Genomic DNA, 17,012 nt, shown 5'->3' on the forward strand with positions numbered 1-17,012 from the left:
CAAAATGGAAGGGGGCGGCTTTGGAAGATGGTTTTCAAGGCGGTACGGGCTCGCCCAGCAAACTGTCAAGGCAGCTCCCATGTAGGATGGGCGGGAGTCGTGCTGCCCGAGAAACCTTCTCCCTACGGATGGGGCGAGGGGGTGGGAGCGGGCAGACGGCAGAGCTGCTCCGAGAGGATCTCTGCTAACCCGCGCTGGGCTGGGGCTATTTTCAGCAACTTTCTCTTTGTCCTCGTTTGAGATAAGGCAGCACCCTCCAGCTCCCACAACTTGCCGTGTTTCTAAGGAAAGATGTGGGTGGCTTCCCGCAACTACGGGGGCCCCGAATTACATAAAGAGCAGGGTGAGATTCCTTTTTCAGAGAGAAGCATTGAAATTTCCCCCCTAGGATCTCTTTGCAAATCCATGTTGAATAATTGCAGCCGGGCAAGGCAGGAGGAAGGATTTCAGAAAGGGCAGAAGATTTCCTTTGGGCGTTCTCAAAAAAATGCAGCCTCGCGTTTGGGAAATGCCCGAGCGCTTGTTCCGCAGCAAAGCTTTCACTGTCTGTTTTCAAATCTGCTTTAGTTTTCAAAATAACCTTGCTAAGGACGGGAAAAGTTTTGCAGACAAGCTGTGCGAGCCCCAGCTGAAGCTGCAGGGTGTATTCCTGCCTGAGCTCAACCTGTGGCATTGACCTAGTGCATTTTCTTATTTCACTGAAAAACGTCATGATAACTCTGGGAGGGTTTTGGGTTGAGCAGAAACCTCTTTTCCTCCTCAGCCAGCTGTTAGACTGGGAAATCCATCACGGTCCATGTCCTGTGGGCTCTGTGGGTCTCCCAACCCGGTGGGTGCTTCACTGGGACCCAGCTCCGCTGCGAGCGGGACTGGGTGATGCTGTGCTGAGCGGCTGCGGAGGACTCACGGCACAGGAATTTCCCCCATACACTGTAATCCGTATCCTGTCCCGGGAGCGATGACATCCCCCTCTCCCAGCTGATACCTCGCCTCTCGGCTGTGTCGGTGCGTGCCTTCGTCATTCAGCAGGATTTATGCTCGGCAGAAGGGAAGCGGGTCTGCCTGCGCTTGTCCCGGCGCCGCGTGAGTCACTCAATGGTTAAACGCGTCTTTATTAGCTGGATGCTGGGAATTTCGCTTTCCAGCAGGATGGAGGTAGGAGCCAGGGCTCCTGCCTACCCTGAGCAAACCCCATTAGTGGGGAAGAGGCTTCTTCCCTGAACGCTCCCACCTCCTGAGCAACAACCGTCCCCCAGCGCTGGCCACAAACAGGGCTGTTCACAGCCACCTCTGGGCTGCAAAAGCAAAGGGAGCCGGGCACCGGGCTCCAGCCCTGGGTGCCGTCCCCAGGGTGAGGATGGATGGGTGAAGGTGCTGGGGTGGTGACCATGGTGTTGAGGGTGTTGCTGGGGTAGGGGGAATTTCCAAATGAGCTGTTAGGGAGCGTCAGCATCTCAGGGGGTCCTTCCTTGTGGGGAGAGGTGCTGGGGCCGGAGCTCAGGCTGGGGACACTGGGAGCTGCTCCCCTGGCTCTGACCAGCAGCAATCAGTGCATGCACAAGCATCCTCAACGCTCCCCCTTCCCTTCACACAGGTCCTTGGATGCTGCTCCTCTGCCTGCCTGCACAAGAGAAATTCCTGCAAAATCCTCCTTGGTGACGTGTGTCCTCCAGGCAAATCCCTCCGGCTGGATCTCCGAAAGCTGCCCACTCCCCTGGTCCTACTGCCTGCAAGAGGAGTAAAGCTGTGCTCGTGCCCGGCACGTGGCCATCTTCCCTCTCGGACGCTGCCCATGCTCCGAGGGATGCTGCCAGGCAGGAGCCAGCCCCTCGGCCATGAGGAGCGGGTTTGAAAGGCCATGGAGTACCAGAGAAGGAAAGAGGCAAAGATGCTGAAGGCAACGCTCCGGCAGCCCTGCCTGCACACCCGGCCCGGCTGCCCCCCGCCCGGAGAGGCAGCGCAAAACCCGTGTGTCTGTGGGACAGCCGAGGGGGACACCGAGGGGGACACCGGCTGTTGGCAGGAGAGGGGGAGTAGAGGGGGGCAGAGGTGCCATCACCTCCAGGACACTCCTGCCTCCGAGACGGTCGAGCAGGAGGGACGGAGGGGGCCGCTGGGACGGACGACGAGCGGGAGCTGCCAGCGGGAGCCTGGAGGGCTCAAAAGGGACGCACTGGTTCCCGTGTTGGATGGCAGCAGCCTGGCCTCGGCAGCCGAGTCCACAGCCCCCCCAAAATGCCCCAGTGCCACCCCAGAGCTGCCCTCTGCAGCAGCCAGCCCTATGGCCGACCCCAGCCAGGAGTGGAAAGTGGTGAAGATCCAACGGGTCCTCATCAACCCTGCTGGCGAGCCGAGGAAAGCGGGTAAGAGAAACCCCCTTTGGCCACCATCCCGCGCCCCAAAAAGCGCTGCTGTGATCCCAGTGCCGGGGCTGCCGCTGCCTGGCATGGCGGTGGGAACGCCTGGCTCTTCCCAGGGCAGGACCTCCACTGGGTTAGAGGTCCCAGGCTCCCGGCCGAGCTGCTGGGACTTTTTTAGCTTGAGATGATCTCTCTGGCCTTAAAAATCGGGAGGAATCCATGGCTTTTCTCAGGAGGGGGATGGGAAGGCAGCGGGTGGGTTCCCGGTCTCCAAGAGCTCAACAGAACCCGGACCAGGGCATGAGCAGGGTGGGCTTCCCAGCACCCACCCTGGCCTTGGGGCTCAGTGGGACCCTGCCAAAAAGGAGGTGATCAGGACCAGCTCCTGGGCCACTGCCTGGGACAGGGACATCTCCCCCCCGGGTCCGCCAGGGCGGGGATGGCTAAGCATTTGTTATGTGGCTTGGGGCCATCTCTCTTTCAGCCCCTGGTTTAAAAATTAAGCACTTTATTTCGGGCTGGTTGGTTCCTACAATGCTCTCTGCCATCGCCTCGCTTCACAGCCCCGTTTCACAGCCGTTCCCCTCTGTGACTGTCCCTTCAGCCGCAGTGACACGAATACAGGCGCATATCTAGGGTTACCGCAGACCTCCCCACCCGGGGGAGATGCTCCTGCAGGATTAGACCCCTCCTCTTGCAGGCATCGGACCCATTTTTAAACCTCGCTTCCACCCTTCTTTCTATTTTGCTCCTGCCCAGCTGTTATCTCAGCTGCCATGCGGCGCCGGGGCAGGTGTGTCACTGTCCCCAAGGGATGGCGTTATCGGATGCTGCGGCTCTGCTCAGAGCCTGGTTTTCCCAAAGCGGCCCTGATGATGGGGAGGGATGGGACTGGCTGAGGCTGCTCAATATAAACCTGGTGTCCGGAATCCATCCCCCACGTTTTTGGGGGTGTCAGATGTCCTCAAAACCAGCAGCTCCCTGGATGGGACAAGGGCCGGGAAGCTCAGCCAAACCCTTTGGCTCGCTGCTGCCCCAGCAGCTCCCCGGCCGTACGGGCGTCGTGTTTCAGGGCTCAGCACACGATCCAGACAGACCCAAATAGTCTTCCCATTTCTCACTCTGCTCTGGGATGGCAGAATCTGCGGTGGGGAAAGGTCAGGCCTGACTCTGTCCAGGCTCAGCATTTTCCTAACCCGCACCACCATCCAGCACTTTTGCTGCCAGCCTGGAATTTTAAAGTAACTCAACAGGTTCGTTGGAAAGAGTTTGTCTGTCCCGTTTCCTCCCCCTCCAAGTGAGATCACCGCCAGCCACTGCCTGCGGGACCCGTCAGACTTTCCAGAGCCTCCGGGCAGGATGTCGCTGAGGGTCCTGAGCGCCGGCAGCAGCGCCGGGACCTTGTGAAAAACCTGCAGGTTTGCAAAGGAGAGGTTTGGCTCTGAGCAGGGAGGATGGCAGAGGAGGGAGGGAAGGGCAGATGCCCACGCAGGTGGCATCGGGGTGGCCTCTGCAGCAGGGTGTTTGCAGGAGCATCCCCGGGAGGTGTCGAGGATTTGCTCCTCTTCTCCTTAACTGGCTGGGGGTAAAATAAGCCCTGCCCACGCAGCTCCTGCAAGAGAAAGGGGTGCATCCCACTGCACCCAAAATCATGCAGGGGTGGCCCTGAGAGCTGGGAGACAAGTGGGTCCCCCCCCTTCCCCCCCCCCAGAGTGGTGCAGACCCACTCAGGCAGGTCCTGAGTGCCCCTTTGGTCCCCATCCAGCAGCCCAAGGCCAGGCTGGCTGCTCCCAAATATCCGGCACAGCGGCCCGAGCTGGTTGGCACCTCTCGGGGCAGGCTGGGGAGCACAGGAGCCCCGGGTAGAGGCAGCGGCTGGGAGATGCAGGAGGCAGGACTGGTTTCTCTGTCTGGTGTGCAAATAAAACAGAAGGTTTCTCTCCCTGGGGGTTGCCGAGCCAGCGCCAGTCTCCCTCAAAAACCAGAAAAGCACAAAAAAGCAAAGAGGGGCAGGAAGAAAGGAAATTAGAAAGGCAAAAAATAAGGCCAAGAGCTCATCCTGCGGTGCGGACAGGGGCGGGAAGGGGGTGAGGCTGGTCCCATCCGCAGCGGTGCTCAGGAGCTCTGCAGCCCCGGCAGCTGTGAGGTGATGCTGGCTCCCCGGGAATCATCATCGTGCCCAGGGCTGTAGTCCCCCCCGTCACTGGGAGCAGACTACCCCTGGCAGAGGGGCTTCGGTGCTCTTCCCAGGGGGATCCCCAGGGCGGCAACACCACTGCTGGATTTCTGCCCAGTTCCCAGTGCCCCAACTCTTTAGGCACGGGGGGGAAAACGGCAGCAAGGGGAGGCCCTGCTTCCCTGCCGGGTAAGGTGCTGCGGGTCCCCAGCAGTGCTGGGAGGAGGGAAACTGGGGTGAGGGGTGGGGTGGGATGCTAATGGCCGGGGTTAGGGGATACGTAGAGCTGGGAAAGGAGCACGTGCGTGGCAGGGATAAGGGGGATGTGCAGGGCTGGGTAAAGGGGGATGACCCAGGATGAAATAAGGGGATGCACAGGGCAGGGATGAGGGGATGCCCCTGGCTGAGTAAGGGGGATGCCCTGGGCTGGGTAAGGGGGACGCCCCAGGATGGAATAAGGGGGATGCCCCAGGATGGAATAAGGCAGGGATAAAGTGATGCCCCTGGCCGGGTAAGGGGGTGCTCCAGGATGTAATAAGGGGATGCACAGGGCAGGGATAAGGGACGCCCCGGGCTGGGTAAGGGGGTGCCCCGGCTGCTCGCCCCCCGGCAGCGGGCTCAGGGCAGACCCAGCCGGGACGGGAAGCGGCGGGGCAGGGCCGGCGGGGGCAGTCGGGGCGGCGGAGCGGCTGCCGGTGCCGCCGGGGAAGGGGACCCGTCCCGTTGGGTCGGTCGGGCGGGGGCGGGCAGGGCCGGCGGGACCCACCACCCCCCGGCCCCGGCCCCCGCCCGCCGCCCCCCCCGGGCCCGCTCCGAGGGCGGAGCTGCCGCAACTTTCCTGCCCGCCGCCTCCTCCTCGGTGCAGTCGGGCTGCGAGGGGCGGCGGCGGCACCGGCACCGCGGGTATGGCCGGGGCTGGGGGGGCGGGGGGGGGAGAGGGGATGAGCGGGGCTAGGGGTGGGCAGCCGGGCGGGGGACCGGGGCAGGGACCGGGGGGACGGGGGGGTGCGAGTGCAGAAAGAGGGGGCTGGGGAGGGTGGGAGCGCAGAGTGGGGTGCAACGGGGGTGCTGGGATTTGGGGGATGTGCGGGGGTGCCGGGGGCTGGCAGTGTACTGGGGGGTCCGGGGGTGTGTGGGGGTCCGAGGGTGCTCATCCAGCATCCCCCGTGGGGTGCTGATGGAGGGCGAAGGGCAGGCGAAAGGAGCCGCAGCCAGCCCGGGGGAAAGACTGGGAGCGAGCGGGGTTTCTCTCTCTATATATATAAATTAACCGGGTGGGTGTCGGTTCTCTCTGCCCACACCCGGGGTCCGGCGCAGGGTGTGGGAGGCACAGCGGGGGGTCGTGGGGAGACGTGGGGGGACGTGGAGGTCCCCCTCAGGGCTCGGCAGGGTCACACCTCCCAGCTCTGCAGAGCACCCTCCCGGGCAATGTCCCCTGTCCCCCCCGGCGGGGACGTGATCTCCCCTGGCTGTGCCACCCCCCGCACTGGAGACATGAGGTCTGTCCCTCCGGCTTGGCAGCCAGCAGGATGGATCCCTTACCGGTTGTGCAAGGGACAGGCGAAGGCCCCATTTCATCCCGCTCCCCTGCCCGCTCTGTCCGTCCGAGGGGCCGAGCCGAGCCAGATGACCTTCTCTCTCCAGGCCAGCACCTCCAGCTCGTAGCACCAGCCTGGCAGGGCTGTTACCCGTGCCCTGGCACCCCAGGATGTGTTGCGGCAAGTCCGAGCACCAGTGGGCATCAGGGGGCTGGGACTCACTTGCCGGGAGGGATAGGGTCCCCGTGGTACCCGGCCATGAGATGGGCTGGCTCTGGTGCGCTCCAGGTGGATGGATGGCAGGGCAGCCTGGAGGAGCTCTGCCCAGCTCCATCTTCCTTTTGCAAAGCTAAAAGCTTAGTTTTGGCCGGCTGGGGGAAGGTGCTGCCTCCACTTAAGTGGTAGCAGCAGCAGCCTCCTCTCCCCCAATGTGGATGCACGCAGGGCTGGGGCTGCTCGCTGCATCCCCTCGGCTTGGCGTGGCCCAGGACGTGGTCCCTATTAAAGAGCAACCCCCCCCCCAGCCCCTTTTCTTTCTCCCTCTGGGTGGCAGATGGGTGCCACGGTGCTTGCGCCTTGGAGACTGTGGGGCTGATTTTCAGGAGGATTTGGGTGCTGGGCAAAGCAGGGGCACGGCTGTGAGCCGGGAGGAGCGTGGGGAGGCAAACAGCTCCAAATCCAGCAAAGCCCTTGTGAACAGAGCACAAGGGAAAACTTGCAAGCGCATCGAATTTTCTCGCTGTGCCAGATTTTGTCACTGGCAAAGGCACCCGCGAGGAGAGGCCCAGCACGGTGCGCTCTGCCAGGCAGGAGAGGTCGCTCCCACCATGGCACCCACCGCTTGAGCTGGGGCTTTTCGGGTCTGTGGGGCCAGCACGGATAAAAACTTGATGGAGGTTTTATATCTGGGGTATAGGAGGGTTGGAAGGTGGGAACAAGGCAGAAAATTGTCATATTTTTCTCCATATGTCTCAATTGTATCAGTTTCTAGCTAGCTTGACTGCCTGTCTGTGCTACCCTCCTTGTTTTCCTAGTGGCAGATTATTTGGGATAACTCTGGGAGCTGGAGGGAAGCGCAGACTTAAATGTGTGTGAGTTAGTGCGCATTGCAAAAAATCCTGCACAGCTGTAGTTGGGGCAAAAGGCCAGTTGGCTTCTCTGCCAAAAAACCTGCTTACATTGCCTCGGTGTCCCAAAGTCTCAATGTTTGGGTGAAAACACTGGATCCCACCTCCCCAGCACCGTCCGGCTGTAAATGTTCTTTTGGGTTCGTGGCAGGGAGGTGGCACGGCGGTGGCATGTGTCCCTCAGGAGAGATGGGGTTTCTCTTGGTTTAATTCCGGGGTTTGACAGTGAGATTTTGCCAGCGAGAGGCACCGTTTGGGTTGACTCGCCACAGCCCAAGAAATGGTCAAAAAGGGGGAAAGCGCCTGTGTGTACAGATGACATCTGCTGCGCTGTGCGAAGATGGATTTGGGGTTTCTGGTCCGTGCTTGGCCTGGCCCTGGACAGCCCTGGGGCCAGTGGGTGGCCCAGTGGGACATCCCGAGCATCCTCCTGCGAACTGGCCAAGTTGGGCTGCAGTGTTGGGATGGCTGAGCATCCAAAGCAGGAGCAGGTTTGGGACAGATTTTGGGAGTCACCAGCCATCTTAAGTCAAAGATTTCACGTGGTCTGTTGCATCATGCCAGCCCCACCAGGACTGTGGTATCTCTTGGCTTCTCCATACAAGAACTTCTCACCACCACCATGCCTGGTTCTCGCAGCCACCCAGACCTGCAAGGTGACAACTTCCAAGTCGCTGGTTTTCTTCATGTGACATCCCAGCCACGTCAAGACCAGCAACTTCCACTGAATCTGTCAGCTCAGTGTGCCCTGGGGTATCTCCCCTTCCTGCAATTTGGGGCCAAATCCACAACTCCTTCCAGTTCTTGGAGTCCATGTCAGGGCAGGGCAGGCCACAAGCAGGTTCTGATACATCCTTCACCATCATCTGGGGTTGGATGGTGACTCCCGCCTTTGCTGGCTGGACTTCAGACGCTCTGCAGTAGAGCTGGGGGGGGGACACCCATCCTTTGCACGGAAAGCTGAGCTGGAAGGATTTTTTTTTTTCCCCCCATCTGGCCAGGAGGGGAGAGCAACAAAAATGCCTTTCATCACCCTCGTCATCCTCGCTCTGGAGGAGACAGCACAGTACGTGCTGTGGGAAGGATGACTGACAGCTCGGTAAGAAGCTGTTAAGCCCTGTACTTGGGGGACGTTGCTGGAAGTCACCCCTGGAGCAACGGGAAACCTACAGAGCGAGTGCCTGTGTAAATATATAGATAGAGATCTATAGGCGCTTCTGGCCAGAGCTGAAGTGCGTTGCACCGAAATAGCACTCAGGGCTAGCTGCTGGTGTGCACCGGGAGTCCAACCGTCCTGCGAGGCACGGGGAGCATCTTCTTCTCCGGCATCCCTGGACCGCAGGGCTGGGGGCTGCTGGGGGCCCCCCCAACACAGGGACGCGGCAGTGGAAAGGGCTGGCAGGGCTGGATTCATTGTTCTTGGAAGAAGCCGGGACATTTGGAGAGAGGAGACTTGTCCTTTCCGAAGGTGGTGGCGAGCCGGTGTGTGGCGTGGGAAGGAAGGAAGGAAGGAAGAGTGGAAAAGTGTGAGAAGAGTTGGTCACCCTTCGGATTTTGGACGAGACTCCCATTAATGGGCGGAAGACGGTTTCCAGTGCTGCGCGAGCGCCGGGCGCCCTCGGCCGCACATAGTTTTTGCTTTTGCCTCCTCCCCGCACCGCTCAGGCTGCCTTCAGCCCCGCGCCCCTCCTCCTCCTCACCACCACCTGGACATTTTCAGCGGTTGAGCTCCCTCCCGTCTGCCGGGGGCCGGGGGGAAGCGCACAGCCGGAGCCCGCCTGAGGCTCCCCGACTGGCGGGGGATGGCGGGGAGGGATGAAGGGATGTTCCCTGTGGCTGAGAGGGGCCAGCAGGGTGCAGGAGCCACCCCGGGTGACAAGGGTCCCTCTGCCATCGCGGCAGATGGCTAAAGGCTCTCACGCTGGGTCGAATAACCTCGTCCTACAGCTCAGACTGGGGTGGAGAGGGGAGGGAGGTGGTCCCTGCCCTTTGGATGGGATGTCACCCCAGGTTGAGGGATGATGAGCCCCATTTGCAATGGTGCCTGCAGAGCTGGGTTGCAGGGCTGCAGGGTCTGTCTGTCTGTCCATCCGTCTGTCCGCTGGGCTCTGCGTGGCTGTGCGAGCAGGGAGCTGTACAGGAGGGTTCTCTGCAATTTCCTCTGGTCCGCTGGAGGCTTCGGCTCTCTCCATCCGTGCGACAAAAATTGGATGTGAGGAGCAATTATTACCCTCCTGCCATCCCCGTTAGTCTCCTGAGGGATTCATTCCCAGCAGGCTCGGGTGGAGCAGCCCGGGAATGGCGGGGACCGGCTGGGCAGGGGCAGAGGAGGTGCAGGGGATGGGGGTCCAGAAGGCGATGCTGGGAGCAGATGCCAGGCAGGGGGTTTCAGCTGGGGGGGCTCTCACCCTGCAGCACCCCGTGGCCAGGAGGGATGCCTGTGTCCGGGGTGGGCAGCAAGGGTTGGGGATACCTGGGGCCAAAATCCCAAGGGACACATCCCAGCACTGGTCCTGGCTACGCAGGAGTGTATCCGGCGGCTAGTCCAAGCAGGAATGGGCTGGCCAAGAGCTGAGTCATCCCTCCAGCTCGGAGGAGATCCCCCAAGGCCCCTCCGTTGCTGTTAAAAGGCAGTAGCAAGAGCGAGAGGCTGCGAAATGGCTCCGCCGAGAGCTCGGCTTCTTAGGCGGCCTCGGCCTCCGAGGAAGTGGGGATGCTCGGCTCGGAGCATGAATTTCACAGACATCTGGAGCCTGTGGCTTGTTTCTCAGCGGCTCCTTGGCTGTATTTCTCCTCCGTTTCGGAGATAAAGGCGGCGAGGGTGACCCTGCCGAGCGGGAGCCGCGGTGCTGGCCGCCCTCCAGCCAGCCCGGCCGGAGGAAACCGCGGCCCTGCTCTGTGCCGCCGCCAAAACAAATAGAAATGGGGCGTTAAACAATGCCGGGCGCTAACCGGGGGAGATGTTGGCTGCCGGCATTGCTGCTGTGGATGGGCTCCTTGTCTCCAAGAGAGAGTTTCCACTGGCATCTCTGCCTCCTCTCCCCCATGCCCAGCCAAAACCCTCCCGTCGGGCAGCCTGAAGGCTTCATCCACCCTCCTCCTCCTCCTCTCCAGCCCCTCCAGGGAGGCAGGACCATCCTGTGTGCCTTGGTGGGGTTGGGGCCAGGCTGGGGACTTGCTGGGTGCTGAGGGAGGTGGGAGGGATGAAGGGTGAGGAAGAGGAGATGCCCAGCTTGAAGCAGCCCTCCTGCTTCACCGTGGGCTCGATGGAAGGATTTGGCTTAGTCATCCATCCCTTCCCTCGCTAGTAGGCTGAGCCACTGCTGAAAATATCCTGGAAGGCTCCCAAGCGGCACAGAAGGCAAGAAAATGAGAAACACATGAAGAAAGGGAAGAAGGGAAGGGATGGGAAGGGACGGGATGGGAAGGGAAGGGATGGGGAGGGAAGGGGTGGGGAGGGAAGGGGAGTGGGTGCTGGCGGAGCCTGGGGGGAACGGGGCTTGGGGTGGTCTGTCAGGCCACCCACCTCCCTGCCGGGACCGGAGCAGGGACACCCCACCGCAGCCATCCTGGCAGCACCTTTGAGGAGGGGGCTGCTCCCTCGTTGGGTGCTGGGGTGATGCTAACGCTCCGCACTGGTGTCTGTCCCCAAGCAGTGGCCACGGCAGGGCTGGGGACGCTGCCCTTCCCGCGGGCGCTTCAGGGCGAGCTCGTAGGAAATTGCTCACCCCGAGAAAATGCGTTCCCGGCAGCTCCACATCCTTTTGGCCTTCGGGAAGGGCTGGTGCCCTGACCTTTTGGCCAGCACATGAGAAGTCCAGCAGCACTCCAGCCACTTGCCATGGGGCTTTCGCCAGGCTTTTAGGCACTTTGCTTTTAGCACTTGCGTAGGCTCCGAAGGCATGAGGTTGGCTCCTTGCTGTGGGCTGTGTCTGTGTCCAGCGGGTCGGGATCTGCACAGCTTCTGTCGGCTGCTGCCATCTCGTGTTGCTCCGTAAATCAGTCCCCAGATGGGGCTGGCCACCAGCCTTGCCATGAGGTTATGGCGGGCTGGCATCTCCCCGCTGACACTGGGTTTGCTCTCCTGCCCGCTCTGGGCTGAGCGTACCTGGATTTGGGGGCAAGGGGCTGGGGGACACGCGCTGGCCTCTTCCCTGCACGCTGCCTCTTCGAGCCGGGGGCCAAAACCATGTGAGCTGCAACCTGAGACCTGCCGAAGCCCTTGGAGAAATTCCTTTCCCATACAGTCACCACGGTGGGATGGGAGGAAAGGTCCTGAGAGCCCCTGGGTGTCCCCTGGGTTTTGCCATCTGTCCCCCCGGTGTGCAGAGTTGCAGCTCAGCATTCGGTGGGGGCCGTGCTGGGTCCCCATCACCTCTAGACTGCGATATCCCCCCTCGTGTACCCCAGCTCTGGAGCATCCCCCCTGCCTTCCCTCAGCTGTTGGGGAAGGGGTTGAGATGCTGAGGGATACCTGGAAGAAGGGCTGCTGGTCCTGGACGGGGAGAGCTGGGATCCTACATCCCCACTGAGCCCCCCCTAACCCCTCTCTCCCCTCTGCCCAGGTCTCTCCCGCAGCGCCAGCCTCTCCGAGAAGGAGCTGAAGGAGGCGAAGGCGCGGAGCCGGAGGATCGCGGCGCAGCTCACCACGGCACCTGGCCCCAGCTCCAAGGGCGTCCTGCTCTTCAACCGCCGCAAGCAGCGCGTCGACGGGCTCGCCGGGGCCGGGCATGGCGGGGGGCTGCCGCTGAGCCCTGCGCCCCGGCCTCGGCAAGTAGCCATGGAGGAGGGAGAGGGGCAGGGGACGAAGCCGGAGCCCAGCCAACCCAGCACCCCAGGAGAGGAGCTGCGGGCGAACGCCTCCCCATGCCAGGAGCCACCTGCTGAAGTCCAGCAGGTCCCACTGAGCATCTACCTGAAGGAGAACATGGCATCAGCCACCACCAACGGCGTGCAGGAGCGGGTTCCCGGTGGGATGGAGAGTGGGCTGGGGGGGCTCGGGGATCCAGGAGCCCCTGCGGGGCTGAGCACAGCGGCTCTTGCTTTGCCGCAGAGCCCCAAGGAGGGGAAGAACGGCGAGGTGCCCAGTGAGGTGCCCAGCGCGCCGGTGGGCACGGCCACAGGGACAGCATCCGCAGCCAGCCGGGAGCAGAATGGGGCACGGGGACGGCAGTACTGCGAGGTCCATCTCACCCTGGCCAAGCCCAAGCCCGTGAAGAACCGGACGGCCAGACCCTTCGGCACCAAGGCATCCCCCACCAGTGGCCAGCCCACAGAGGGACCCCCAGCCACCGAGCTGCCCCCGCCACCCACCTATGCGGAGACCCTGGGCAGCCCCCCGCCGCTCACCCGCGTCCGCTCACCCCCCGCCTACTCAGCCCTATACCCACCCCGGGAGCAGAAGATGCTGTCAGGTCCCCCCTTGGTCTGCGGGGTGAGCGGACCAAACCCCCTGCCCAAAACAGGGATCCTGGAGGAGTCAGCTGCCCGGAGAGCCAGCAAAAAGTCCATGTTCACCTTTGTCGAGAAGCCAAAGCTGGGCCCCAACCCTGATCTGCTGGATCTGGTCCAGAGCGCAGACAGCAGGAAGAAGCAGAAGGAGCAGGGGGAACCCGGTGCTGAGGATGAGCCCTTTGCCCTCGGGGCTGAAGCCGCCAACTTTGTGCCAAACAGCACGGCCAGGGGTGGGCAGCACCTCCCACCGGCTGATGATGCTCCGGCATGGTCCTCCTGCCTCAAGTCCCCCACCATCCAGCCCAAGCCAAAGCCACAGCCCAGCCACAACCTCAGCGAAGCGCGAGGGAAGGGGGCCGAGCTCTTTGCCCGACGGCAGTCCAGGATGGAGAAGTTCATCATCGAGGCTCCCTCCCAGCCTGAGCTGCTGCGGTCCCCATCGCCCACCATGTCCCTGCCTCCCTCCTGGAAGTACGATACCAATGCTTGCCTGTCACCCAGGGTCTCCAGACACCCCTCCAGGAGTCCCTCCAGGCCCTCCAAAACCCCCCCAGCATCTCTGTATGGTGGCAACCTGGTGGAGAACGAAGTCTCCCAGAAGGAGCTGGAGATCTCCAAGCACCAGCCCTACCAGCTCCAGTCTTCGCTCTTCATCCTCTCCCCATCCAAGGGGCCAGCGAGGTCCATGCCCCAGGAGACGCCTCCACCCAGACCCTCTCTTCCTGACGCCTACCCCTACCCCCAGCAAACCTCCTGTCCGACCTCTCCATTGCCTCCTTCCCCCGTTTGGCATCCCACCATGCCCAGCACCGGCCAGACAACCTCCAGCCCCTTCCCCGGCGCCGCTGGGGCTCTGCCCCTGACTCACGGCAGCCGTGCCGGTCCCGGAGCCCCCACCGAGGTGCTGCTGGCCTCCCCGTGCCGCCTCCTGCCACCCCGAACGAAGGGGGGCTTCCAGGCACCACGGCCCTCCTACTCCACCAGGAATGCCGGCATCGAGCCGCAGGTGTGGAAACCTTCTTTTTACTACAAGTAGTGGTGGTGGAGAGAAAAACACGGGGGTTTTAGGCTTCCCACCACTGGCCAGTCCTCCCTAACTACTCATTGGTGTGCCAAAAGCCGAACCAACCGCAAAAAGGGGGGTGGGGGGAAGAAAAGAAAATAGAAAAAAAAGAAGTAGCTGGGATGCTGCGGTGCTGAGACCGTGGGTGAGACAGGCGCTGCTGAGCTCCCGGTGTAATGGAAGCCGAGGGGTCCCAGGGAGGCGGCAGGAGTTGGGGGCATAGAGCCCGTGGGATCCCAAAGAGCTGTCAGGAGCCTGACCATCCTGCGGGACCACTGGCACTTTCTTTCTTCTCTCACCTGGACTGTATGGAGCATCGCATCTCTGGCTCTGTCCTCTCCTCACCTCCTGCCTTTGCAGCTCTCGAGCTGGCAGCTGCCGGCTCTGCCTGCTCACCTGCAGCCCTTCTGTCCTGCCGGCTCCTCTCGGCCTCCTACCAAAGCAAACCCGGAGGGGACACACCGTCTTTCCGCCTCACTGTGCCTGCTCCTCTCTCTTTTGCTGCTCCTTCAGGATCTGTCCTCGTTTTCTTCCATGCCGCGGAGGAGAGCTGCATCCCTGGAGGAATGGCAGAGCCTCACGGTGCCGGGGACGCTGTGGGGTCCCTGTCCCTCCCCACGCTTGGTGCTGGAGCTGGGGACGGCAGTGCTGCGTGGCACGGCCGGGAGCGAGGGATGTGCGTGGTGGAGGATGGCAGGCGAGGGCCGGGCCAGTGGGGTGATGCTCAGCCTGATGCTCGTGGTCCAGCCGTGCCTCTGCCTGTCCCTCACTCCTGCCGCTTTCCCCGTGGTAACGAGTTGCCTTTTGACTGTGCTTTTATTTCTCTTGCCTTTTCCCCCCCCTCTTTCTGAATACACTCTCTGCGCTGTCAGACCTGTCTCTTCTCTTTCCTGCCAGCGCGGGAGCAGCTGTGGGGCGATGGACCCCTGGGGCAGCGCAGGGGGGTCTCCGTGCATCACCCAGGGGGAGGCTTTAGGAAGCTGCAAGTAGTGAGAGGTCCTGGGTCATATTTTGGGTAAGGATGATTAATTACAGGCTCAGCCTGCCCTGACCTCCTCGGCTGGCGAGGGGGTGCAGAGCCAAATGCATTTTGGGGGGAGCTCTTGCAGGGGATGCAATGCACAAAGACGCATCCCCGGTCCCTGCAGGGCTGAGCCAGCACGGAGCTTTCCCCCAGCACCGATCCTGCCCCTGTCCCTCTGCTCTGCCCCCTTCATCCCCCCGAGCGGTGCCGGCACTAACCCGCTCTCTGTCCCCCTCCAGGAAAGGCGGCCGTCCCTCCCCGCCTCACCCACCTGGACGCCCCGGCTGGTGCGGCACCCAGGCAGCCTGGACGGCTGGGCCAGCCCGGCCTCGGTGCCCGAGCTGGACGAGGGACCCCCCATGTCCCCTCCGTGGAGCGAGAGGTCCCTGTCCCCGCTGCGGCAGGATGCCGACCCGCGGGCCAGCCGGCAGATGCAAGCACGGCTCGCCAGGAACATCATCAACGCTGCCCGGAGAAAGAGCTCCTCTCCCAAAGCCGTGGGGCTGGAGGGCTCCCGGCCCTTCACCCCCATCCCCGCCGGCCCCCCCAGTTTGCCCCAGTCCCCCCGGCTGGCACGGCTGGAGGGCTCCAAAGCCCCGGTGCTGCAGGCTGCCAGCAGTGTGCTGGGGAGCCTGGGCAGCCCCTCGCCCACCCACAAAAGCCCCCTGCGATCGCCCCGGGCAGACGGCTCCCAATTTTGTGCCTCCCCCGGGATGCCCCGAGCCGCCTGGGCAGAGGGTCGCCGGCTCCTGCTGCCACCCGGCGCGTCCTCCTGCCCCATCCCCGGGCTGTCCCCCAGCCCCAGGAGCCCCCTGCCATCCCCCGTGGTGGGTGGTCGGTCCCCGGCCAAGCGCTGCACCTCCCGGTCCCCGACGGACTCGGACGTCTCCCTCGACTCCGAAGACTCGGGGGCCAAAAGCCCGGGCATCCACAGCTTCAACCTCTGCCCCCGGGGCTGGACCGGCAGCCTGCGGCTAAAGCCGGGGGGGCTGCCCTCGGGGGCCCCCTGCACCTCCTAGACGAGCCGCCCTCTCCCCAGCCCCACCAGTCCAGGCGATGCCACCCGCTGACCCCCTCCATGGGGAACACCTCAACCCTCCGGGCTGTGGTCCCCCAAAAACGGTGTCCCCACTCCCTGGCGGAGCTGCCGCGGCCCCTCAGCGTGCCGGTGGGGTCAGGTGCCTCCTGCCTGCCTGCCATCCCATGGCCCCACTCTATTTTTACCGCCCTAACCTTTCGGGGCAGGACTGCCTGGTCAGCAGGCAGAGCAGGCAGAGCAGGCAGCGGGGGCGGCGGGGGGGGAGCAAGCCCCCAGCACTGCCCCCTCCCTCCACCAGCTGGCCCCATGCCACATAGCCAGGATGGGGACGGGCTCGGTGGTCCCCTGCGAGCCCCCCCTGTCCCCAGCACCGGGGTGTCACCCCGGGGTGTCACCGCAGCTCTGCTTTCCCAGGGTGGGCAGCGCCGAGTGGGTGTCACAGCCGGGCACCCTCTCCCAGGCTGTCCCAGGCTCCAGATCTGGCTGGTTTCCATTGAAACCAGATTTTGGAGAGGAAAAGTTAATTTTTCATTCCAGCCCCCTCCAGTCCTTCATTGTTTTGTTGTTTTTTTTTTAACTTTTGACCCCTTCTCAAAGAAATTCACCCAAATCCTTCTGCAGTGACCAAAAAGAAAGCCAAAGTTATTTATTGCCACGTCAAGGGGACCGTTTACAGGTGCCCTCCTGCCCTGCCCAGGCAAAGAGGAACAGCCCCATCCTGTGCCCTGTCACTCTCCCTATCCCCAGGCTCACCCCATCATGTCCCCACCCCTGTGGGACGGAGGGACACATGGGGACGGGTGGGTGCTCTGGCAGCCAGGGCGGGTGGGAGGAGGTGGGGGGGCTGTGAGGGGGCCGAAGGAAGCGGTACAGGTTGCAGAGGGTTTGAAGGAGGTGTCGGCACAGGAGGCGATGCTGAGAATGTGTTGGGGATGAGACGGAGTCCCCACAGGGAGCCCTGCAAGGGGCTGGGGGGGGTGGCGGACAGAGGCCCCCCGAGGGCAGCAGTGTCAGAGGGAGGTTTGGGGGTGGAGGTGATGGGGGGAGGAGGGTATCATGGTGGACACAGTCACATGGCAGAGCCTGGGGAGAGCAGTGGGTGCCCAGGAGGGCAGTGTGTCCCCAAAGCACTTGTCCCCACCCAGGGGTGAGCAGGAGCCGGTTGGGGAGCCAAGAGATGCTACAGCAGTGACCACAGCCACCCACCCAGGGGACACAGCCTCGGTGCCGG

The 17,012-nt window shown here is 62.9% G+C and overlaps 1 protein-coding gene across 1 annotated transcript; it reads left to right on the forward strand.

Moving 5' to 3' along the window:
• Window positions 1-1,888: 1,888 nt before the first annotated feature.
• Window positions 1,889-16,365, forward strand: SYNPO (synaptopodin; the record flags this gene model as incomplete). The annotated part of the gene is made up of 3 exons (XM_082489699.1): window positions 1,889-2,363; window positions 11,767-13,661; window positions 14,982-16,365. 3 exons carry the CDS (start codon window positions 1,889-1,891, stop codon window positions 15,759-15,761), a joined length of 3,150 nt encoding a protein of 1,049 aa, XP_082345825.1. The 3' UTR covers window positions 15,762-16,365.
• Window positions 16,366-17,012: the final 647 nt, after the last annotated feature.

Source organism: Vanellus vanellus, assembly GCF_965231255.1.
Source record: "Vanellus vanellus genome assembly, chromosome: 13".
NCBI lineage: Eukaryota > Metazoa > Chordata > Aves > Charadriiformes > Charadriidae > Vanellus > Vanellus vanellus.